Raw genomic sequence first — 25,082 nt, forward strand, 5'->3', positions numbered from 1 at the left:
TTCTCGCGTGCTGCACGCCAAAGAAGAAAACTATTATACAAACTTACGGCCATTAGAACTGATTTGGTAGCTGTTTCATTCCTGGGCAAATGGATCCTCACATGGAAGAAGTTCTGAAAAATTACCCAAATTTTCTTAAGGCGAGTGCCAAGACTCGTCGCTGGTCAGAATTCGAGCTGAGCTGTCACATCGGGAAGGTTGTCAAGCGGTACCTCTGTTTACAACACCCCTTACTGTGCTATCGTAAAGTGATTGTAAAATGATAAATGCTTATTTTGCCTCTGTCTGGTAGAAATACTTCTTCATGGGTAAAATAATATGAATCAAAAAAATGTATTTTAAAATTGTAAGTACATTAGTACGTTGTTCAAAAAATAATTTAACTAGTCAAATAATAAATAGATTAAAGTATTATTTAATATTAGAATGCCAAACAGAAATTTTCTAAAAAAAACTAAACTTATCTGTTTTATGTTTAATTTTATTTGTTTTCAAATAGATACGTATTTGGTATGAAGGTATACTCAAAAGATATAAAATACATAGTATAATAATGTGTATAATATGTACATGTTAGTAAGTATTTATAAGAAAAGTGGTATTTACATAATAGGTACTTATTTACAATATTGACAATTAACTAATACATAGGTAATACAAACTCAATGACGGCAGATCGGAATAGACAATCTTTGTTTCCTAGAGTCAATTAATTCCAGCAACATGTGATCAAAATAAAACTTAATCAATTTTGGTTCCATTTTTTTTCCAAAAAGTTGTGTCTTCATAAATATATTCATATTTCATATCACTTTCTTGTCCAAACCAAACACCCAGAATACACATTTTTTTTCGTGTTACTCTTAACTGCCCTTGGATTTGGTAATACCAATTATGATTTGAATTTACCATGTATGTTCCATTTTTTTCTAGTTACCAAAAGTCAACCTTTTTATTCTCCCAAAAAAAATTTATATTGTTCTCAAAGGAACAAGATTTACGGGTCGATTTCAAGTCACTGCATTAACGCAAATTTGCAACCGTTGCCAAGGTATGAGCAATGTGATTGGCGTTGCTATGTTGCAAATGAGATTTGCAGTAACGCAAGTCACACTTGAAATCGACCCCTTAGTGGGTTTTTCAGTAAAAGTTGAACCGGCCGGCGGCAAAATGAAAGAAATTGTCATCACCTAGTAAAACTCCGGTCAGTTTCTTAGATAAACTCTAATCCAATATTGCAAACATCAGGTAAATTCCATCCGGTCAGGTCGCTCCATAGAGCCATACCATTCAAAACAATTTTGTTTCATTCAACATTTTTTATTCATTGATGAACTTTTAAATTCTAGTGAAATAAGAAAAAAATAAACATAAATAATAAAATATGTAATAAGAAAAATAATAATAAATTACTATTTTATTAAATTTCATTTTCTAAATTTTACGTCCAACACCGTGAAATGGTCGAGAAATTAATTCGTGTGTCATTGAAAGACTTTAGTTGAAAACATGACTATAAATTAAATGAATTTTCATACTACATAGTTGTTTCTATAATTTCATACATCAAGCATTATGAAACTTCGATGTGCTTGTACTTATTAGCACTTTTAATAACGCTCTTCTAATTGTAACCATTTTATTATCCTCTGTGCGAAACAAGCAGGTAAAAATTTAGAAGAAATCCCTTAATTTACAACTTCCAAAGCTGGTCAAGAAACCGCAAATGAGGGTTCGGTTATAAATCACCCTAGTCGTAAATTATCTGCAAAGCTCAGAGCTTCGATTGAAAAATTTTTAGTTTATCTCATTCATAACTAGACCAATTTTAATGATATCGATTTAAATTTAGCGGGAAAGTGATTTTGAAAGTATTCTTTACTAATTCTAAGTTTAAAAATTCACAAAAATCGGACATAAACTTCTATTCGTAAAACTACCCCTAAATTATCGAATTTTCAAGTCCTTTAACTTTTAAATTAAATGTTTTTTCCAATGTTTGATTCTTAGTTTTAGAAGAAAATATGAATACAAGCAGTTGAGAATAAGAACGAAACTGATACATGAAAAAATAAGCGAAATATTTAGACGATACTTTACATGGGATTCTCCATAAGAAAAATGTCTTGGCACTCGCCTTAACGGTGAGCGTTATAATTAACATTCTTGGTTAAATTTTTATTCCTTACACGCTTCAGATGATTTTGTGGTTGATTGCACTTGGGAGGAGGAGAATGCTAAAAAAGCCCCGTTTGTGCGAATATTACCAAAACCTTTTTCGGTAAAAGATGTCACATATGTGAGAAAACGACAAGGATGCTACTTCATGGTGAAATATATGTTTGAAAACGGGGATGACCTCCCCACAGGACCTGGATTAAAAGTGATTGTCAATCAAATTAAAATATATTCGCCTGCAAATACCATGATCGTATCTGAATGGATAGAACTACCAAAATCTATCACCCTAGAATACCTCGTTTGCTGCAGATGCAGCCGGATGGATTTTGAGTGGTCCATACAAACACCAAAGGTATGGGCTGTTAAAAATGCCCTGGAAAATTTTCACTTATAAAGGTAATTAGGGAGATATTTAAAATAGTATGAATTGTTCTAATGTTTTTAATTTTAGGGCCGTTAAACGGGATTTATACTCATCCGCAACAGCAACAGTTGCAGTAACTGTAGTCGTAGCAGTAAGAAAAGGCGCTGTATTTTATAAACATTATTTCGTTGTCTTCATTGCGGACATTTCTTAACCTCAATCAAGAGTTATGCACTTTTATTGCCTTTGCGAGACATTCATTTGCGAATTGAGTTGAAGTTAAAATGAATTCCGATGAAAATATGATTTTAAGAACTGTTGGTTTGTCGATGTGTTTAAGTGCAATTATTCAACTAAGGCGTCGAAGAAGAAGGTATAAAACACGACCTATTAATAGACAAAGAAGAACTCAAAGTAGCTATCAATATTTTCTTACAATGAAAGCTACCGATCCAGAACAATTCTTTAAATATACTAGGATGACGGTACCAGTTTTTGATCATCTGCTTAAGTTAGTCGCATGTGTTCAACTCACAGAAGATGGTAACCATCGAACTCAACGAAATTTATTAGCATCTGAATTACCGACCGAATTACTGTTCTCTGATTGGTTCCCAGTTGCAGAATCCGCAGTAGCATCCGCACCGAGATAAAAGTTGACCATCTCCTACTGCACCGCTGCGGCCGGCCAACTGTTATTGCTGCTGTTGCGGAGTTTTATAAATCGCAACGCAGAACTTGTATGATTCTTCTCGTTACTGTTGCGGCAACCGCAACTGTTGCTGTTGCTGAAAAGTTTATAATTGTAATTGATTCTAATCATCACAATTTTATATGAAATAAATTAATATTGATTTGATATGAACATTAAATTACGCAGAGAGCTTTGTAGTGTCCCACTTCAAATTCAAATTTCAAACTTTTCGCGCCACAACGACAGCAGGAATTTTTGCGTTAAGAAGTTGGTGGACTTGGGAGTTCACCGCCGCCACAGCGGAGGAGGTGGGCGACGCCGGAGGTACGACTTCGGAACTACCAAGTGCGTTTCGCCATATTTTTCAGTGTTAATTTTTATTGCTATTTTGTTCTAATTTTTCATTTTTGTTTTTGTTAATTTTTAGTTGGTCAAAATCTTTTAAACAATTTTTTTATTTTAACGGGAGTGTAGTGACTATTTTAGGGCTCCTTGTAGAAGCGCTTGTGTGTTGTCACCTTTTGGTATGTAATAATTTTTGTCATTTGTTGTCTTAAGAAGGAAGTCACTCCGGATTCATGTAAAGTAGCTATTTTCTGTACGATTCTAAAGTAACGCGTTTTTCCGGTGATTTTTTAGGATTTTAGAGAAATTGTGAAATACATCAAATTAACTGGGAATGTCTTTTTGGATCACTCTGTGTCATTCGTGAACAAAAACAAGTACATTTTTCCTAAAGTCCACGACTTTCTCTTCCATTGTATTTTATCGAAACTGAAAATTTATATGTTTATGTATTTTATGTATGTCCCTTGATTTCTTATCGCCCAAAAGATACTAAGACATTTAGAAAAATTTTAAAATCATCAGTTTTTAGTAAATTAAAACCATTTAATTTGTTTTTTAAATTTTTGAAATCGGTTCATAAATAAAAATTCTACAACGCCTGCCGTTTTTTAAAAATCACCCTGTAATATTTTTTTTCTAAAGTTTATCTTATTTTATGCTCCATAACTACAACATCCGGATTTACGTCATAGAAACAAAAAGCGTGCATGGGTTTGGGACATAAATGTCCAATAAGACATTCAAAAGTCTAAGTCTGAGCTGGTGTGGGAAAGCTGTAACCAATGAGAACGTAAAGTCGCATTAGCAACATCAGCTATTGTAAGAGTACTAAGTAGGGATTGGTTAGAAAGTAATGTGGAAAGAAAAAGGAGGCCGTAATAAAGTATTTTTATCAAGTAGGAAGGTGATGAATGGTTTTAATATAAATACAATTGTAAGACTTCAGAGCAACAGTTATTAAAAAAGAAATCCTTGAGTCAACATGAGTGACAGTAAGAAATTACTCCCCTGCTTTAAATATTATATAAAAAAATATTTTTTTAGAATTACGACAATGTCCTTATATTAAAGATTAACCACAAATAATATTTATATTTCTCAAAAAACAGAAAAACGCTAGGCCTTATGAAGGATGAGAACTGTGGACTTATTATGACGCATTTTATTGGCCTACGATCAAAAATGTATTCAAAGTTTTACATGATGATGCAGACAAACAAAAAAGTCTTAAAAAAATGAAACGAAAACAGGCGAGTAAACGAGAAGTTTATAATTTTATTGCAAATTTTGGAATTACAAAAAAAGCAAAGGTATAAAAGCTCTTAAGTTAATTACTTTTGATGATTATTTTGAATGTTTGTTTAATCAGAGACGATTTTTCTTATACCAAGAAACTTCAACACTTAGTAAATTTGTGTAGAAACCCAGGACAATTAAGTAAAAATGATGTCATTGGGGTTGTTGGAAAATCTATTCTAACAAAAACTATTAAACAAAAGCTCAGGCAAACTTTTCATTTACCAAACAAAAGACTATGATTCTGATGAAACAATTGCTGAAGATTGTTAAATTTTACAGTATTTTTTTCTTTTAGATTTTGCCGCAACATATTAAATATATAAGTAGCAGATTTGATATAAATTCACGTGAAGAAAAAAACTCCAATCAGATACTGCATCCAGTTTATGAATCTGATGTTCAAATTTTCACAGCGGTGCAGCAACAATTAAATTTGTATAGTATTAATAGAAGATATTTTGTAGCGGGTGGTTTTGCAGCCTATATGTTAGATAAAACTAGTCAATTTAATAATGTAGATCTATTTGTGGAAAGAACGCAAGATGATGCTGGTAGTCAACAAGAAAATAGTCTTTAACGTTATTTGGGTTGGAAACTATCCTGAAATTTCAAATTTGGAATTATTTGTCTTAAAAATTATAAACCCATTTGACATGGACTTGTGTAAAAGTGTGTTATATTTAGAAAAAAAAAACAGATGCTTCACAACAACTTGTTAATTTTATAACAGTAATTTGTTAATTTTACAAGCATAGTTTGTTAATTTTATAACCATGACTTGTTAAGTATTGTCAGAGTCAACATGCCTATACTTATCTAATATAAATGACCAAAATGTCAAGGCGAGACTACTGAGCAAGGTTCTGCTTGTACTATTTGTATATATAAGGAATATATGCAAGTTTTATATAAAAATAAACACCCCAAGTTCTAGTATGTAAGTTGAATAAAAAAGTTACTAAAATCTTGAATTTTCATTTCTGAGAACAGAAATGCTCGCATTTGAGCTAACTACTGTTCAAGGGGCAATGGATGTTACTGAGAAATTACTTCCCTGCTTTAAATAACATATAAAAAAAATAAATTTTTTTTCGGAATTACGACAATGTCCTTATATTAAAGATCACTGGGTGAAGCCGACAAGAATGGGGATTCACATTTACAAGTGTGGTCGTCGACTTCAACCCAAGGTGATTTCTTCGTTGGAACTGAAGCTAATCACATCAACGACGCAAAAAACAATACCATATCGAGTTACTCGTGGACTTTGCCTACACCACAGCAGACCGCTGCTGCAAGCGGTGGTGAAGTAGCAGCAACAGCATCACCACCCACCACAAACGTACACTTCCAAGAAGAATCGTAGGATGAATGTGATCATCCGGGGTATCACCCTGTTGTAAAGGGTGATATTATAAGGGAGGTTCCACCTTGCCTGTCAAAAAGTGAGTGGAGGGAATTCCGCAGACAGGAAAGGAAACCTCACACTCCACTAAATTCCATTGTAAAGATTCCAAAATAAATGCTTAAGACTCGCCCTTAACGCAGATAGATACATTCCGATCCGTAAACTCCATCAGAACGCGAAACTTCCACTCCTACAACATTATATCCAATCACTTTCCGACAATCAGCCACCAGCCACTAGACATATCGGAACAGGAGCCCAGGAGCCCCCTGGAACATTATTCCAAGGATCAGGAGTCCCCTGAAGACCAGTAATTATTAGTTTAAGTAATTTTTCTAAGTATATGAACTTAAGGTTTTTATTTAGTTTAACCTTCCCTAAAGGAAAGTAACTATTAGGTAGGCGAAACACCGAAAATGTAAGCAACCAAGGTTGCGGGTGCGCCGATAGTTAAATGTATTATATGAAAAGATTTGAAAAGCTAAGTTAAGGCATCAGCACCACAAATTAGCATTTCCCAAACATAAGTGTGATATGTATTATCTTAGCATTAGATGACATACGCAAAATCAGCATAAATAAAAGCCTGTTGAATTTGACAACTCGAAGGTTCACGGTTCAAAACCACCACAAATCCACAACAACACTTTCACATTTCTTGAAAGATCAGTCGAACACAAATAACTATAAAAATACCACCACCACCACCTCTTCAGCAGCCTCCGGAATTGACCAACAGTACCAGAGGCTCCTGAAGACTTCTTCGGCTTCACCGACGAAGAATGACCTTCATGAAGGTCATGGACAGATGCGGATGGCATAGGCCTACTAAGCGCAATTGGGACTTTTCACGTTCCAACAGAGGGCGCTGTATTTGACAACATGGTGGATTTCGAGGATAATATTTAGCTGTCATCGACTGTTGTGAGGTGTGGTTTGTTTTCGGCTATATTTTCAAAATGTACAGTGTTGAAGTGCTTTTAAGTGACATTTTGAACTATGTAGGAGATAGAAGTAACCCTATTAGGGAAGGAGATCGGGTTTTTAGGGCGGGACATGTCATTTTGTGCCAAATAAAAAGTATAGAACATCGACAAATATTTTCGCAGGTTCTCCAGACTTCAGCTTTGCTTGCAAGTCCACATGAAGTGAATTTAAAACTAGAAGGTCTGCCAAAAAATTGGCAGTGCACTTGTAGTTGTAAGGCGGGACATATACATAAACTAGTACGTATGGTGTAGTAAAATTGAAAGTTACTTCAGAGGCTATAAAATTTTAAATATTGTATTCTAACGTTTGGTTGTAGATTTTCTGACTTGGACCAGTTGTACTGCACAGACGTTGAACAGGCCTGGGGCAGAAAGAAAAAGTCGATTAAAGAGAAGTATGAAGCAGAACCGAGTGCAGCCTTTTCACATCATAAAAAGCAAGGAAAATTTGTCAATTGTGAATCGGTGGACCAACAAAATTTTTAAATTTTCTTGAATTGTAAGGCCTTTAATTTATTCACTTTAATAGAGGTAACAATATTTCTGTCGGCAAATTTGACTCGGCTCTATGGAAGTTGAAGAAGAGGAATAGAATCGACAATACTTCTTCCAGGTTGTTCATTTCCTTATTTTTAATTGCATTATCAAGCCTTTGCAATTGATGGTCGGATCAAACACCTCCTAGAAATTCGCGGTCGAATCGGACACAACCTATATGGATATTCAACAAAATAATGCGAAACCTCATATGGATCCAAATGACGCAAACTTTATTGAAGCAGCTCACGAAACGTCCTTTGATGTCCGAATAACATGTCAGCCTCCAAACAGTCCAGATACTAATGTCTTAGACTTAGGATTTTTTAACCTTCAATATCAAACTGCACCTAAAAACATCGATGAATTAATTACTGCAGTCACTGACTCTTTTGGAAATCAAAGTCGGGAAACCTTAAATAATTTTTTTTTTATCTCATTAGCCATGCATGATTGAGATTATGAAGGTGCAGGGTGGTAATAATTATCGATTACCCCAGTTTAGTTGCCAGCCGTTTTTCAGAGAATGGGTAAACTCAGTTTTTTTGTCAACTGCGCTTCACATTTTGAAAAAGGTGTTACAAATTTTCAAAGTAAATGGATTAACACTAAATTTAAAAAAAATCTTTTAGGAAACAAAATATTTAAACTATGAAATCACTGACTCTAATATTCAACCCTCTTCATAAAAGTTAACCGCCGTCGAGCAATTTTCTACACCCAGTACGTGAATTTCTCGGTTTGACAGGATATTATCGCAAGCTCATCCAAAAATATGCAAATAAATCGCAAGTTTTGAGTCAGCTGCTTCTGCAGAAGCTAAATGGGTCGACGCTCAAGAAACCGCATTCCGACGGTACTCAGGAAATTAGCCATATCAATGTGCTGTTGAACTTGAAGCAAAACATTTTCCTGTCTTATAGCACAAAAATACAAGTATGGCAAGGCTTGATTGGTTTAAAAGCTTTATGAACAGAAATCCAAGACTTTTACGTAGGACACCAGAAGCAACATTTTTGACCTTTTATGAGGACCAACGTAGATAGAAGATTTTTTTAGAAAAGATGAACTGTATAGATGAAACTGGCCTGACTACAGTTCAAAAATCACTGCAAAGCAAGGGCCATTCAAGAAAGATGAGGAGGTCACGCAATATTTTTTGCAGCTAAGGAAAAATATGCGGGCAATTTTACCGACAGAAAAATTGAGGAAAAAAATTGCCGCAGAGGATTCTTATGTCGGTCAAAGAAATCAAGGCGGCGAAAAATTCCGAATGAGATTAAAAAACAACAGCATCAATGAGATCTAGACGTAACAAAACGAGAATTTAAAGTTCTAAACAAACATTTGGCCAAACAAAATAAACAACGGGATCAAAGTTGAGACAATTTGTGGCTACTAAAAAGTAAAGTCGAATTAGATTCTGATTGAATGAAAAGCAAACTAAAGACTGAAAAGTGCCATATTTTTTTTTTTTGGTCGAATAAAAGTTTTTAGTTATATTAATACGTTAAATAATTCATATTTTTTTAATAGAATGTTGTTACGGAAACATTAACAAGTCGATTTCAAAATTTGCAACCATCGTCAAGGTATGAGCAATGCGATTGGCGTTGTTAGTGTAACGCGAGTCACACTTGAAATCGACTTCTTAGTTAACCAGTATATCCATACTTGGGTAAAATATCTTTTACCTTTATTGCTTGTGCTTTACTTGCTGTAAATTTAAGTCAACAGGGTCAATCAATAAGAATAGTGCGAGTAGAAAATATTTCTGTCAGTAATATAGTAATAATAGATGATAACAGTTTTTATCCGTAAGAAGTTCACTCAGATAAATTTGTGTTGAGAAAATATCCGGCATTTAGTGAATTTGAATCCAAGATTGGAAAAATTTATATACTGTCACAGGTCTTGATATTGGAAAAGTTCGAGTCTGAGGACAACTCTTTTGATCCAACTGTCTTCTCAGCCTCAAGTTGCACTGTCAATATTCGTTTCTATAAGTATTACGGTTGTAGTAGCAGAGGAGCTAAGAGAAGCCAGGAATCTTTCTTATAAAAAATTTGGAATCTTCCAGAGTTGACTTATTTGTCGGAAAAACTTTAATTTGGGAAGTAGACCACTCACCTTTTATACCAATTATATCAAATAAAAACGTTTTTGCAATCATACATTTGACCGAAAAATAATAAAAGTTTCATACCTATGTAGATAATCGTATAAGGTGTATCAATCAAAAAAAGTCAAAATTTAGTAATGAAAAAAATTTAAAATAAAAGGATGCCATGTAAACCAAAATAATTCCAAAAATAAAAATTTCAAATTCTGTTCAGCTTCAGGATTGGCTACAGTTTTTTGTCTTATCTCGGTTATTTTTTGAGTTAAAAAATTATAGTTTCGAAATTTTGGTTCAGAATTCTTGCCTCCATAAGCCCTTTTTTTCTGGGGCGCGAGTTCTGGGACACCCTGCATTTGTCTTTTTAAAACCTTTTCTTTCAAATCACATCTCCCCCGAACTTAGACAACCATCTCAATGCTTCTTACCAGCGCGATTACAAAATGGCGGGTAAGGCAACCATCGATAAGGAAACAAACAAAAATGTCAACAGATGTCGCTCTCAACAAACCAATCATTACCAACCTAAGGCTAAAGGCGCCTTGTCGGCCAAAGGCAAGGACTCCTCCTTTAGCCAAAGCAAGGCCCCCTTGCCAAGCAGCCCCCTTACCGAGCAAACCCCCCACCCTTGCCAAAAACAACCAATCAAATTATCAAAAATACAATTTATACCCAAACACCAAATTTCGTCAAAAAATGCTGACACGCGTTTTGGTAGCAATGCTACCATCATCAGAGCGATGATTTTGACAAAATTTGGTGTTGGGAATAAATTGTATTTTTGATAATTTTTGTCAACACCAAGAATTGATCCAATAAAATTCTTTGAACCAATCAAATCTTAAATTTTCTTATTTAAATGGAGCTGCTGAACTCCATCATTGTTTGAATACCAACAATCAAGATCTCAACTACCCCACGTACGATAGTCGTCTTTAGTGAAGACACAGAAACGTTAGGGTTGTAATGAAACAACTATTTCAGTAAGGTTTTTTTTTTTTGCTTTTTGACTGAAGTGCTTGGTGTATCTTTAGGTTTGGTGTACTTGAGATTAAACTTCAAGATTTTAGAAAGTTTTGTTAGACGCTTTCGATTTAATCTTGTGGAAAAAGATGTGAGTGAGGTGGAGAACCTCACAAGTCGTCGAAAGAAGGTCACCAACAAACGATGATGCTGCAGCGGGAAAAAACTACGAGGACGACGGATGATGTCGTCGTTATTGATAACGCCACTTCAACTTGTCAACACCAGGGCAAGAATCGAAAGGACGATACGGTGCAAATTGGTATATTTCACAACTAAACTTTCACAGTTGTATAATATTTAGTAAAAATATGATTCTAATTAACCGCTTTTATTATGCAAGACAGACACTATGAATTTTTGCGAGTGCCTTTTGGCCTGACAAATACCCCAGTCGTTTTTCAGAGAATGCAAAACTCAGTTTTGGGTCAACTGCAATTTACCTAAACACTTGTCTATTTAGGTGGTGTGCTGATTCGACTCCAACTATGGGAGAAGCGCTTTACATTTTGAAAAAGGTGTTACACATTTTCAAAGTAAATAGCTTAACAATACATTTAAAAAAAAAATTTTGGGAAAAAAAATTGCCGCAGAGATGTGATCATAGGATTCTTAGTCGATCAAAGAAAACAAGGCGGCGAAAAATTCCGAGTGAGAGAAAAAACAACAGCAACATGAGATCTAGACGTAACAAAACGAGAATTTAAAGTTCTAAACAAACATTTGGCCAAACAAAATAAACAACTGAATCAAATTTGAGACAATTTGTGGCTACTAAAAAGAAAAGCCGAATCAGATTCTGATTGAATGAAAAGCAAACTAAAGACTGAAAAGCGCCATATTTTTTTTTGGTCTAATAAAAGTTTTTAGTTATATTAATAAACCAGTATATCCATACTTGGGTAAAATATCTTTTACCTCTATTGCTTGTGTTTTACTTGCTGTAAATTTAAGTCAACAGGGTCAATCAATAAGAATAGTGCGAGTAGAAAATATTTCTGTCAGTAATATAGTAATAATAGATGATAATAATTTTTATCTGTAAGAAGTTCACTCAGATAAATTTGTGTTAAGAAAATATCCGGCATTTTTTTTTTTTTTTTGGCACTCGAAGGCCGAGGACATTCGGCAAAAGAATAAAGTAGTTCGACTTGCGTAGTGAATTTGAATCCAAGATTGGAAAAATGTATATACTGTCACAGAGTTGATATTGGAAAAGTTCTTGTTCTCCGAAAAATGATGCTGGAGGTGACGATTGTTCGGACGAATCACCCGAGTTTGAGAACAACTCTTTTGATCCAACTGTGTCTTCTCAGCCTCAAGTTGCACTGCCAACATTCGTTTCTATAAGTGTTACGGTTATAGTAGCCGAGGAGTTAAGAGAAGCCAGGAATCTTTCTTATGAAAAGTTGGAATTTTCCGGAGTTGACTTATTTGTCGGAAAAACTTTAATTTGGGAAGTAGACCATTCACATTTTATACCAATTATAATATCAAATAAAAACGTTTTTTCAATCATACATTTGACCGAAAAATAATAAAAGTTTCATACCTATGTAGATAATCGTATAAGGTGTATCAATCAAAAAAAGTCAAAATTTAGTAATGAAAAAAATTTAAAATAAAAGGATGCCATGTAAACCAAAATAATTCCAAAAATAGAAAAAGTTAAAAAAAAGATACATGTACTATTGAATTGATTTGCGAAGATGTAACACCGACATTCCTCCACCAAAATGCGGGAAACCAAATGATTGCCGTACTATACAGTATACAGTATACATACAGGTGTCCCAGAACCAAAATTTAAAAACAAAAACTTTCAAGCTCAAAAAATAATCGAGTTAAGACAAAAAAACGATAGCCAATCCGGAAGCTGAACAGAGTTTGAACATCGGTAACTATGGACACAGACTCTCGTTGCCTAGGAAATTGGGAGAGCTTTTTACTCCACCTCTAGCATAAACTTCCGGGATTGGTTGTTATTTTTTAATCCTTTCTCGAATAGTATTAAACTTAATCAATTTTTGTTTTTAAAATTTACCATCTGTATTGCTGCCGGCACCCTCCCTTGCTCTCTGGGTTATGAGTTCTGGGACAGCCTGTATAATCACTGTTTCTTGCCCTTGTAACTGCGGTAATTGAATTACGCAGACAACCTTTTGGCTCGGGCAAAATACAATTTTGGCATAATTAAGAAAGTCTTCATATGTCAAGATGTTCTGTTTTTTAAAACATAATAATAAAGTAAATAATTAATCATAATAAATTTTATTGAATTACAGAATTAGTTCAGTGCTCTTATTGTTGGGAGCACTAGAAAAAACCCACAACAATGACGATCCACCTTTATGGGTGTGGCCGTCGCTTTCAACCAAAGGTTATTATTATTATTAATTTAAACCCTTAGCAGGCCAAGGCCCAATTATAAAGGAAGTTGTCAAAAGCCCATGTGCACAAAAATACTGATAAGCAAAAAACTCTTGTAGCTACGTTTTTACAAACGTAGTTAGCCTTATGGCTTGGGAATTTACTTACATTCTCCAAAGCATTTCCTGTCAAGAAATTTAATCACTCAATAAAATTGCAAGTTATCAAGAATCAAAGGCGTCAACAGGAAAAGAATCAGCAAATTGTCCGAAGCCGTCAGCGACAATCAAACAATCTCAGAACAGCAATCAACAATAGCGCATTTGTTTTTAACGTTAGGTTTATCAATTTTTATATTCACTGGTTAGTTATTAATTATTATTATGTATATATTTGTGTAAATTTAGAAAAATTGACAGTATTATTAATCAAGTCGTTACGCTGTCACTCTGCCCAACCACCTATTCATTCCCCATCTGAAAATATATACTTATTATAAAATATAATTCTCATTAAAGCATACAAAATGACTTCACCAGCTAGGAAAACAACTAGAGTTGAGATAACAACAAATGTGGACATAGAAGCGAATCAAGACTTCTTTGATGGTTTGATGCTCTTTTTCTGTGAGACAGAAAGACCTTGTGATTTCATGTTTTTAGTTGAATTATCTATTTAATTTGATAATTTAAAAATATTTATAAAAATTAAAAAATAATCTATATCTTGAGGAGAAATAGATATTTTTTACTCATTTTATTATTACATTAAATAGATTTATTTAATTTTAATACATATTAATTCAAATTTAAATTTATTTTATCTTGATAACCATCATATCCATTTAGCTTATCATTAAGATGGATTCTTTTGAAGATGCAAACAAAATCATTGAAGATAGCATAAATGAGGATTTTATTCTATACTTCAAGTATAAAGGATTCAATCCAGAAGTGATTAGAGAAACCTTGACATCTAACAGACCAAGGAATCAGTCAGATCGAGAGTTCCAGGCTGATATGTCAAAATGTATTTTTATCTATTTAACTAGGGGAACAAATATCGTGCGATTCATTAAATTTCCATTCTAGGTAGGCCGTGAATTTTGGACGTGCGTTGACTTCTTGTTCGATAACTAGCAAATCTCGCAAATATTAAGTCGAAACTACTGTAATGGTGTTAGTTACGACATGAATTTTTTTCTCAAAGCCAACTGCGAATGGAAATTTAATGAATCACACAATATATCCAACATTATCAAAAAATCTGATAAACTTACTTCAACCCTTAACACCCTAAAGAGTCGTTATGGAATTGTGGACACAGAAAGGGAAATGGGAGCAAAAGCAGTTAACCTAGCTAGGATAGCTGCTGCTTATCCTGTAATTACAGTGGCAATGATGCAACAATTCCTCATCAGCTCCGTAAAAACATGAAGACAGAAGTTATGAAGGTATTTACCTTTTACTCTGCTCTCGAAACCAGAAAAATTAATCCTGATTTCAGAAGTTCTTCAGTTCTAAATGCATACAAAAAAGAGGCACAGACATTCATTTCCTCAGCTTTTTCTTCAACTTTAATTACTGAAGAAATTAAGCGTGATATAATAAGGAATAACAAATTGTCTGAAATCTTCTCATTAGACAGTTCGTCTAATAAGTTGAGATTAAATGATTATTTCCTGGAAATAGAAAATTATGACTAAAAAGGTTGTAACCAGAATCTGCTAGAGACAATCTTATGATATAACTCTTCTAATGGAATACTATAAAACTGAGTCTGATACGCTAAAAACTCTCTATCTCAGTGAGAACAGTCTACTCCCCCTCTTATCCAGTTTTGAAGCCTTCGTTAATTCAGGAGTTAGAGATCAAACTTTTGAACCTGGTTATGTATATCAGGCATACCTCTTTAAAAGAGAAACGATTGGGAAGCATGATCATTACAAGAGAGACAACCAAGAAGATTAAGATTGGAGCCACATGGGAGGACCGTTTCATTCTTTTTAGTCAAAATATCTTCTTATGATCCCCAGATCTTATGACTTCATTCTCCTTCAGGATAAACAGGCTCTCGAGAGAAAGAATCAACTTGAATTAGTCTATCATCTATGAGAAGAGAAAGCTAAATTTGCTACTAGACAAATTCGTGAGGAACTACTGATCGTCTTAGCCTTCTTCTCGACTACTGCCATTGCAAAGAAAGGATCTACTAGTGATAGAGCTGGGAATACGAAGAACATTAAAGAGTGGATAAAGAAGCGTTCCCAACCTCTCTTTGCTAAATGTGGAGTTAAAGAAAAAATCAAGTTGAGACATCATGCATAAGCCTCTTCTATTTAAAAAATATGAACATCTTCAAGAAGGGAAATGGGCAGATCTTAGATCTTACTGCCAGCAAATACTGGAATATACTAGTATCAACAGATTTCTTATGACTTTGCAATCGCTTGTGAAACACATGCACATACTATTGACGACAACGAAATGTGTACGGCAAAATTGTCTAGCGTAATTTTCATTTTAAATCATAGGCGCACTTCTAATTGTCATTTATGACAATTGATGACAATAGGTAGTTAAAATCGGCTAAACATTAAACTGTAGTCGAAAAAACCAAGAACTATTCCAAAATTTAATGAAAATTGGTCGCTAAGAGTAGTGGCTGCTGATTAATAAGAGTTGTATAGGTAAATTAAAATATTTATTATATATATAGTAAAATATAGTAAAATATTTATTTAAAAAAAAAATCAAAAAAAAAACGCCACTGATCAAAGTCTGATTTACATTATGGAAATTCAGAGAAAAATCCATGAAAACGAAAAATCGTTCACATTTCGGTGTCGCCGATAGTACTAAGCCGCAAGTATGCAATGAATCCATGGGAGTTATTGGACTTTATGATGAACTTAAGCAGATTGCTGAACGCGAAGAGTATCAGCTTGAACATGTTTATTTTTGCACCCATTTAAGAAAAAACATGATTCTGGAGCTGAGAGCTGGCAGAATTATAGATTGAAGCTACCTGAGACAGATATTAGCAGAACCACACTACAGTCAAAGCATTCAAATCCCCCTTAAGGGTATCAGGGGTGCTGCTACTGATCCTATAGTAGACAGCTATTTACTGATGTATGGGAAGACTCCTAATGACAGAAGTAAACTGGTGACCCTTAATCCTCAAAATATTTGGTAGACCAAACTTATTAGAATTACTTATTATAAATATATATGAAATACATATTATAACAAGTATACTTGACGCACGTACAATGACAGAAGCGCACGATGAAAATCGTAAAAAAGTAAAACACAAACCAAAAACAAATTATAAAAGTTCATTTTATGAACACTAACATTTTTACAAAAGGTGGGACAACCGCCTTCATATTCGTTAAATAATAAAGAAAACCTTCAACTTTGTGGAAAATATTTTTCTGAAAATAGAGTTTCCTGCCCTTGTGACTGCGATAATTAAATTACGCAGACAGCCTTTTGGCTTGGGCAAAAAACAGTTTTCAAATAATTAAGAAATTTAAATAATTTCGATTTGTATAGATGTGAATATGTAGCATTGTCTGTTTCGGATAACATTTAACATTGAAGTGAAGTTGTTTACGATATGCGGCTAACTTGCTGTTCTTTTCCACTATTTTGAAGCCTACACGTTTTTAATTAGACCTCCTTTTCTAGTTACAAGGCTCTAAGCGAAAGATCAACAACAAGTTACATGGTTAGAATGAAACTTTCATGAACTATTTTGGGAGGAAAAAACAGCGAACTACAATAGTTTACAAAAAATCATTAGAGTCAACTTAAAAGCGTTAAGGAACTAGAAAAGAAAATCTGTTTTTAACCTATAATAATTATTTAAAAAATAATTCATAATGTTAAAGTAAGAAGATTGAGTCCTGTTCAGCAACTGGAAGAGATTCAGCCTAGTAATCCTCAACTGAGTACCTCACTGGGTGTCCCAAAGGATTACAAGTGAGTCCAGATGATATTGTCCCTGGCCCTCACAATAAAGAAAAAAACAGCAATAGGAGTCGAGCCGCAAGGCGAATTTCAGTCCACCAAGGCTTTAGCCAACGCCCTCAGGGCGTCGGCGATCAAAGATTCGTCCCTAAAATGTGGCGGAATCAGTTCGGCTCCCCCACATGTCTGGTTTCTCTGACTATAAAAACCCAAAAAAACTGCCCGTTCAAGAAACCAGCTCGCCAACCCCACCTTCTCTTGCGTCATGCGTGATGTTGACTTCGGCATTACCGAACTCAAGAGAGTTGGCCGGGTGATTTTTAAAAACTACAGGGTGATTTTTAAAAAACGGCAGGCGTTGTAAAATTTTTATTTATGAACCAATTTCAAAAATTTAAAAAAGAAATTAAATGGATTTTAATTTACTATAAACTGCCGATTTTAGAATTTTTCTAAATGTCTTAGTATCTTTTGAGCGATACTCAACTTTCTTATTTTAAATTGGCACGCATATTTTTTTTTTAGATTTTTTAGATTTTATTAACTTTAATTACCTAATTTTTTCGTTTTTGATAATTTTTTTAAAAATATTTTTGTAAAAATAGAACATGAAAATTAATATCTTCCAAATTATGAAAAAAAATGACTCCCAATTTAAAATTAAAAAGTTGAATATCGCCCAAAATATACTAAAGGGTCGATTTCAAGTGTGACTTGCGTTACTGCAAATCCCATTTGCAACATAGCAACGCCAATCACATTGCTCATACCTTGGCAACGGTTGCAAATTTACGTTAACGCAGTGACTTGAAATCGACCCGAAAGACATTTAGAAGCATTCTAAAATCATCAGGTTATAGTAAATTAAAAGCCATTTAAATCAATTTTTAAATTTCTGAAATCGGTTCATAAATAAGAATTCTACAACGCCTGCCGTTTTTAAAAAATCACCCTGTATATAAGAGTTGAAAGATTAAATACGAGTCAAGAAGAATCCGCGGGGGCAAAAAGAAAGTCACGTACACACATAAAATCTAAAAATGCTAAAAAAAAATGAAAAAATTATAACCTAATATATTATCAAAACTTTTTTGTTTTCTTGTCAAAGCTGACATTTTTGGTTTAAATACTAAATAAACTTTTGTTTGATGAATACATTAATTAACAGAAAGATTTTTTATTTAAGGTTTTGGTCCACTTTTTCTCTGAACCCCACAATTATAATGTTTTGTGTATTTCTCTGTGTATTCTAGTTTTAGGTCTTATATATTTATGTCTTGTATAATCCTTTTAATTCATGGGTACCAACACTAGTATTAGATACATACTTTTCATTTTTATTATTATGTGTTTTTTTGTTATTTTTAATTAAAAAACAGATAGAACATGCTACAGAATTAAAAATTATAATAACAGTTTAAATAATATTTCTGCTAAATTATAGCTAAGAAATGGTTAGAAAATGCTTTTCCCTAAAGTGAAAAGAATCGTTGTATAATTTTCTGATATGTTAATAAAAGTTTAAACATTATTTCTGCGAAATTTAATTGAAATAATCGTAAAATGTTCATGCAAGCGCTCTCTACAGGGCGACTGTGACGTCATCATTCTGTTCGGCTAGAGAGATGCGGCCACCGTATATACTCGATTCACCGTGGGATACGCCGCGGGCCGATAAACAGTTCAATTTGCGCGTGCGCGGCTAAACGGCGAGAAATTTAAAAATTTGACAGCTGGCGGCGAGAATTTTGACAAATGCCATTATGGAATGGCGGAAATTTTGAATTTGACAGTTGTGTCAGATCAAGATGGCGGTGACGGTTTGAGTCTTCGATCATGTATTTCTAGATGCACAATAACTCGAGTTCGTAGGCGCGGAGCCTGAAGTCGTCGTATGCAGGTGGGGAAGGGGGGATACGAGCGTTGCAGGCGACTTTGAACCTTGTGTCTGCCCACCACATGATCACAAAACTGATTCATGATTGGTCGTTGCCAACGTTGATTCCAAGGAGATATGTTTCCAGGCTTCATAGTTGATTCTTGGGGTGCGATTTTGGTACTCTAACGATAATTATCGGTACCGAGCATTTCGTTTGTTTACATCATTTTATTCCTTTCGCAAGAACGGGGAATAGAAGGGTTAAATCAGGAGTCGTTTAAAAGGCAACTCCGTAATAATTGATGCATTCAATCTTCCCTACGAATAGTAAAAAACATCTCATTTTAGAAAATAGATAATAAATAACATTTCTATTTCAGTTTAGTGAATTTTTTAAAGACACAATGAATAACTTGATATCATGTGAGAACCTGACCTGACTCCGCATATACCAGTGGCGACTCGCCATATAAGGCAAATTAGGCTGCGCCTCACCACTTTTGTATCTGGCAAATTTAAAACCATACTAAATTTATTATTTTACTTTTGTATATAAATTTTAACATTAATGATCACTTATTATAATCATAACTCTCGAAAAAAAAATAGACTTTAGTGTTGGATCAAACATTTGCTGCTTGTTTTTAAGACTGGAATTGTCCTGGTGGGGACATTCTGTTGCAGGCATCCAGCAGGGCTGTTTTTAATATACACCCCAACAGGACTTATGATGCCTTTAAACATAGGCGACTTGGTATTAGGGGTCATCACTTTTGGCTTAACAGGTTTAACAGGTACTTTGAAGGTTTCATGTTTTGGCGATTTTCTCTTGATGTAGCCTGCCACAGGGCTCTGTATATAATCAAATTTGTTTGGGATTTTCGGGACAGTCTTCTTCAGAATTGGAATTTGCGTGTGTTTTGGTGAAAATGATTTACTTGAAGTACTTGTTATGGAGTCATCTGTGTGTTTTGGCGGCGATTGTGTTAAAGAACTTGTGATTGAGTTCTCCCCTGGCATCTGATAGTCAACACCATATTTCAAGGCCCTTTCCATTTCTTCAATTGTATCATTAAAAACGTGTGAATCCTCTAAGTTGTAGCTGTCTTCAACAGTGCCGTTGTTTTCACTGTTTAATATGGCTACACCAGACATATCAAGTTCCTGTAGATTAGTTATTCTATTTGTATTATCTTCAACTTCATCTAAGTTTGATTGAAGATTGTCTTCTACCGCCAGATCTGTGCTTTGATTTTCTGTTTTTATATGGACAGGTGAGTCCTCGTAAGACTGTTCATGAGAAGAATAAGAACTGTCATCACTGATTGTGATAATACTATAACCATCATCTTCATAACTGTCTTCAACAATACAAGCAGGGATATTACAATGGTCTTCAGCTACTTCTGGGGATTTTACTGTATTGTCCACCAATATCTGTTGTATGTTATCTAGAATATATTCTCTCTCATTTCCATCCTCTAAAATCTTTAGCATTGTATCTTCCGCTTCAGTTTCTTCTTTACAATCTTCATTATTTTTATAACTTTAGCCACATTCTCAAGAAAAACATTCTTTTTGCTCACACTAACGTTCGGCGTAAAATAAGATGATGCTGCGGACGAAGTGTTAACATTTTCTTCCACTTTCTCCGAAAATGTTGTAGAAGGAGTAAAATACATCGTGTGTTCACTGTCTGATTTTCGGTGTGTAATTTTTTTTGAATATTGCAAATCTTTTTTCTCGTAGGGTCAAACGACCCCACGCTATCTCCTCGTCGCTGCTGTAGTAATCGCCGGTGGTTGTGTTGTCCATTTTGGCGAGAAAAGAAAAACTTCGGCAACAGCTAACGGACAGAACTTTTAAATGCTTCTTTGTAGTTTTTTTCGTCCATCGAGAGCGTCTGAATCGCGCGTAAGGCTTCTTCTTCCAGACATGACAACAAGTATTGAAAACGTTGTCTATCGTTTAGGCTCTTATTTTCATCGATTATCGATTTGAAGGAATTTTCAAAATTTGACCATTGCTTATAATTACCTTTGAAGGTTTTTAGGTTTAATACCGGTAAATTAATTTGCTTATTCGTTTCGACTTGTTTTGTTTGATTATCCGTCTGAACACCCGATCCGCTGATGGTGGCAGAATTTGCATCGATGATGTCATTGATGGATGCAGAGATTTCGCACCACCGATCCGCGAATTGTAGTCTGGCAATCGTATGATTCTCCATCGGCGTCGTCTTATCATATTGATCAATTTGGGACTGTGCATCCTCGTATTGTGCCGACGATATATCGGATAACATTAACAACCGCGCCTTTAATAGGTTGAGACTTTGTTTAGATGAATCAAAATTTGCGACAAAGGCCTCAATGGCTGTTAATTTTTTATCAATAGTTTCGCGTTGTAATTTGGCTGCATCTAACTTCGTCATGATTAAGAACACGCTAAAGAACTACGCAATGCAGATCTGACGTATAATCAAAATTTCAACGATGATTTAAAGGCTGTTACGATGGATATTTTGTGGAAGGATTATAGAACAAAACGAAATTTAATACCATATTACCAATGTAGGTGTAATCTATAATGAGCCTCACCTTCCCAAGTGATCACAAACTGTAAATTGGAAGTTACCAACGTTTTTGATCAGAAAGCTAACCGCTCGCAAGTACAAGTGCTTGATGCCTCATTTGGCTATTTGTTAATGTCCTACCTTTTGACACTGTTTTAATCCACAGCAGATTCTCCAAAGGTTTAAGATATATTCTTGTATTGAGCCGTTGTTGTGAGGTTCTAATAAATAATTTTGAAAAAGATGCAATACAAGATGATCGAAGTATTAACCACGACGTTGAGGCTAATATTATCATTCTATTGCAAAGTTTTGAATTATATATTTTCTTTTATTTTGTTGGTAACTATTTGATTATTTATTCTCTTGCCCACTCACATTCTCGATTCAATTCCAAACCTCGCTAGTTCTACTGTTCATAAACTGAACGTAGAATTTTTTTCTTGCACAAAATTGGCATATGAAACTGTTTAGAGTTGTGAGTTTTTACTAGACTTAGCAACTCTGGCTTCTAAATATTTTGGTTTCATATAGACACCAACGCCTTGAATAAAAATGTTTCCATTTTATAATTATTCCAAAGATAAAACAAGTAGCAAACTCCTTTGTATGGACATTAATGTAAGATTTTGGAACAATCCATCAAAAAGGAAAGAAAAATCAGTCTTTGCTGTCCAGTTAATTTTTTACACACAATGTTCTTCATGTTTCATCTAAATAATGAAAAACTAACCTTAGAAATAAATATAATACATTCCTGCATTTAGCCATCGTCGCATTTCTCAATTGAATTATGTTAATAAACGTTAATTTGTAATTTTGCTTGTCTTTCGTAGTGAGTAAACAAACTGTTGAGGTTATGTACTACCGAAAACATCTTTTCGTCTGAGTTCAGGCTGCCGAGAAGTTTTTTGTTGCAGTACCGATAATAGCTGCGTAAGTAACGAAAACTATAGCGTCAGTACTGTCAACTAGGATGACATCATTGACTTGTACATTAACTTGGACAAAAGTCAGATAAGAAATACATGTTCTATGGTATGAACTGTCAAGAAAATATTTGGTTATAATGTTCTAAAGGCTTTCTTATGGTTTTGTTCCGTTCAGACCATGGGGCAGACTTACTCATTTACTTCGTAGTGCCCTTAGACAATGAATTCGAACCATTTTGCATGTTTTTTAAAAATTTTGGATCGGTAGAAAACAAGTGTGAAATTATCGTCATCTCGAATAATATGTGGCAACAGCGCATCAATTTTTACGGTTGGTGAAAACCGAAAAGTAACCAAACGAAATGCTCGGTACCGATAATTATCGTTAGGAGAACCAAAATCGCACCCTTAGAATCTACCCGTCTTCGATCCCAGCTGATCCCGGCTATTTAAATCGTTGTTTATAAAATTTCCTATTAATCACAACTACAGAGGTTAATTAATCCAACGTTTGTTTGTGTATTCAATATGGTGAGAATTTGTTATTTGTGCAAAAGAAGATATGAATCAGCCTGTACTCGAAGTTATTTCAGGTATGTTATAAAATGCATTTTACAAAAACAATACATTTATTAATTAATTTGGAAATTAAAATGATAGTAGTAAATTTTTGTTGTTAGCACATAATTTGATTTGTTTGTACATTATTTTGCAGGTTCGTACCTGGGCGAGTGGTGTGGTTTAAACTATAATGAGAATTTGTATCTATGTTCGGACCATTTCGACAAAAAAGACATTTATATTAGGAAAAATGGATGCAGTGCTTTACGAAAGACAGCAAGACCCTTGGAGATGGCATCAACAAGCAAAGAATCGGAGACTTCTTCTGTGTCATCTACCACGAAGTCTACCACTGATTCTCCACAAAAGGTTAATCCTGCTAAATCACCGCTAGCGATTCCACTATCGTCGTCGTCGTCGACTTTGTCTGCTTCAGAAACAAAAGAAATTAGGATTGAACATTCTTCTTCATCTGAAGCGTTGAACGTGGAAATGGGACCTCCTCCTAAAAGAGCAAAAGCTGATGAGAAAACAGATGCACCAACCACTACTGCAACATCGCAAGAGCTCATCAAAGACTCAACTTTCCTTAAGAGGAAACAGATTGGAACAAAGCAAAGACGAATCCCTCTTTATTTTTCTGAATGTATATCAGATGATATGGCATCCCCACGAAAGGCCAAAAGAAATTGGCAGATAGCTCGTGCCACAATACATAAGCAGAAGCGAAAGCTACACAGATTGACACAAGCTATACACAGATTGACACAAGCTAATAGAAGACTGAAGGCCCGAGTGAATTCTTTTAAGTGCTTGTTGGAACACCTACAATGTTGAGAAACTTGAGTTCTCAATCGACGCTTGAGCTTTTTCAAGCGTCGCCGTAGTGAAAAATAAAATGTGAAAAGGGCTTGTTGCCAAAAATCTTGTTCTTACTCTCGAGGTTTATTCAGAACTATCTTACAAAAAACTATGTACAGAAAAAGTAAAGACCACCCCTCTGTGTGGGGGTGAGGCGTGCGCAGACGCCCACCAATACGAGGGTGGTACCGTGATGGTACCGAACATACTCCCCGCGTTGAACTGTTGACCAAGTTCAAAAGGCAAAAAATAGGTGTGTTAAACTAATGACATAAAGAGTTGATTTAGATAAACACATTTAGTGAAGTTCTTGAATTTAATTAAAACAATAAACGTCTTAAACTAATAACGATTTAGAGATGTTAGAGAGTTATATACAGTTGCTAAATGTAAATTAGCGAAAAGTGATGACTTATAACATAATTTTATGAGTCCAGAGGAACCGCACAGACCTTCGTAATGGGTCGTTTGTACACTCCCCGCACTGTTTTAATCGACACAACACGACACTGTCCGTCCGATCCGGGATGGAGATCGACAATTCTCCCCATGGGCCAGTGAAGCGGAGCTGTGTTGTCTTCTTTGAGAATAACGAGGTCCCCGATGCAAGGACGTTTTCCGGGATGTTGTCTCCATTTCGATCGGGCCTGGAGAGTCGCCAAGTACTCCCTGGACCAACGCTTCCAGAATTCGTGTCGTAGTCTCTCTACCAATTGGTAACGATTTAACCGGTTTCTTGGTTGGTCATCAAGTCCAGGTTCATTGGGGGCGGTCAGAGGGGCCCCAATGAGAAAATGGCCAGGAGTTAAAGGTTGAGGATCGTTAGGGTCGTTAGATAGAGGAGTGATTGGACGGGAGTTCATGCACGCTTCCACCATGGTCAACAATGTATTAATTTCCTCGTAATTAAGGAGCGTTTCTCCAATTACCCGTTTTAAGTGGGACTTCGCGGATTTAACCGCGCT

The 25,082-nt window shown here is 34.8% G+C and overlaps 1 protein-coding gene and 1 long non-coding RNA gene across 2 annotated transcripts; one reads left to right on the forward strand and one right to left on the reverse strand.

The window, feature by feature from the left end:
- Window positions 1–1,978: 1,978 nt before the first annotated feature.
- On the forward strand, window positions 1,979–2,575 carry LOC148169398 (uncharacterized). Its single transcript, XR_015770600.1, has 2 exons — window positions 1,979–2,144; window positions 2,199–2,575. It is a non-coding gene; the product is annotated as an uncharacterized LOC148169398 (long non-coding RNA).
- Window positions 2,576–18,809: 16,234 nt separating this feature from the next.
- sip2 (septin interacting protein 2) lies at window positions 18,810–24,091 on the reverse strand. The gene has a single exon (XM_088044427.1). It carries the CDS (start codon window positions 20,683–20,685, stop codon window positions 19,801–19,803), a length of 885 nt encoding a protein of 294 aa, XP_087900553.1. The 5' UTR covers window positions 20,686–24,091; the 3' UTR covers window positions 18,810–19,800.
- Between the last annotated feature and the right edge of the window lie 991 nt (window positions 24,092–25,082).

Source organism: Gnatocerus cornutus, chromosome 8 (assembly GCF_029298725.1).
Source record: "Gnatocerus cornutus isolate USDA-ARS CGAHR chromosome 8, icGnaCorn1.1, whole genome shotgun sequence".
NCBI lineage: Eukaryota > Metazoa > Arthropoda > Insecta > Coleoptera > Tenebrionidae > Gnatocerus > Gnatocerus cornutus.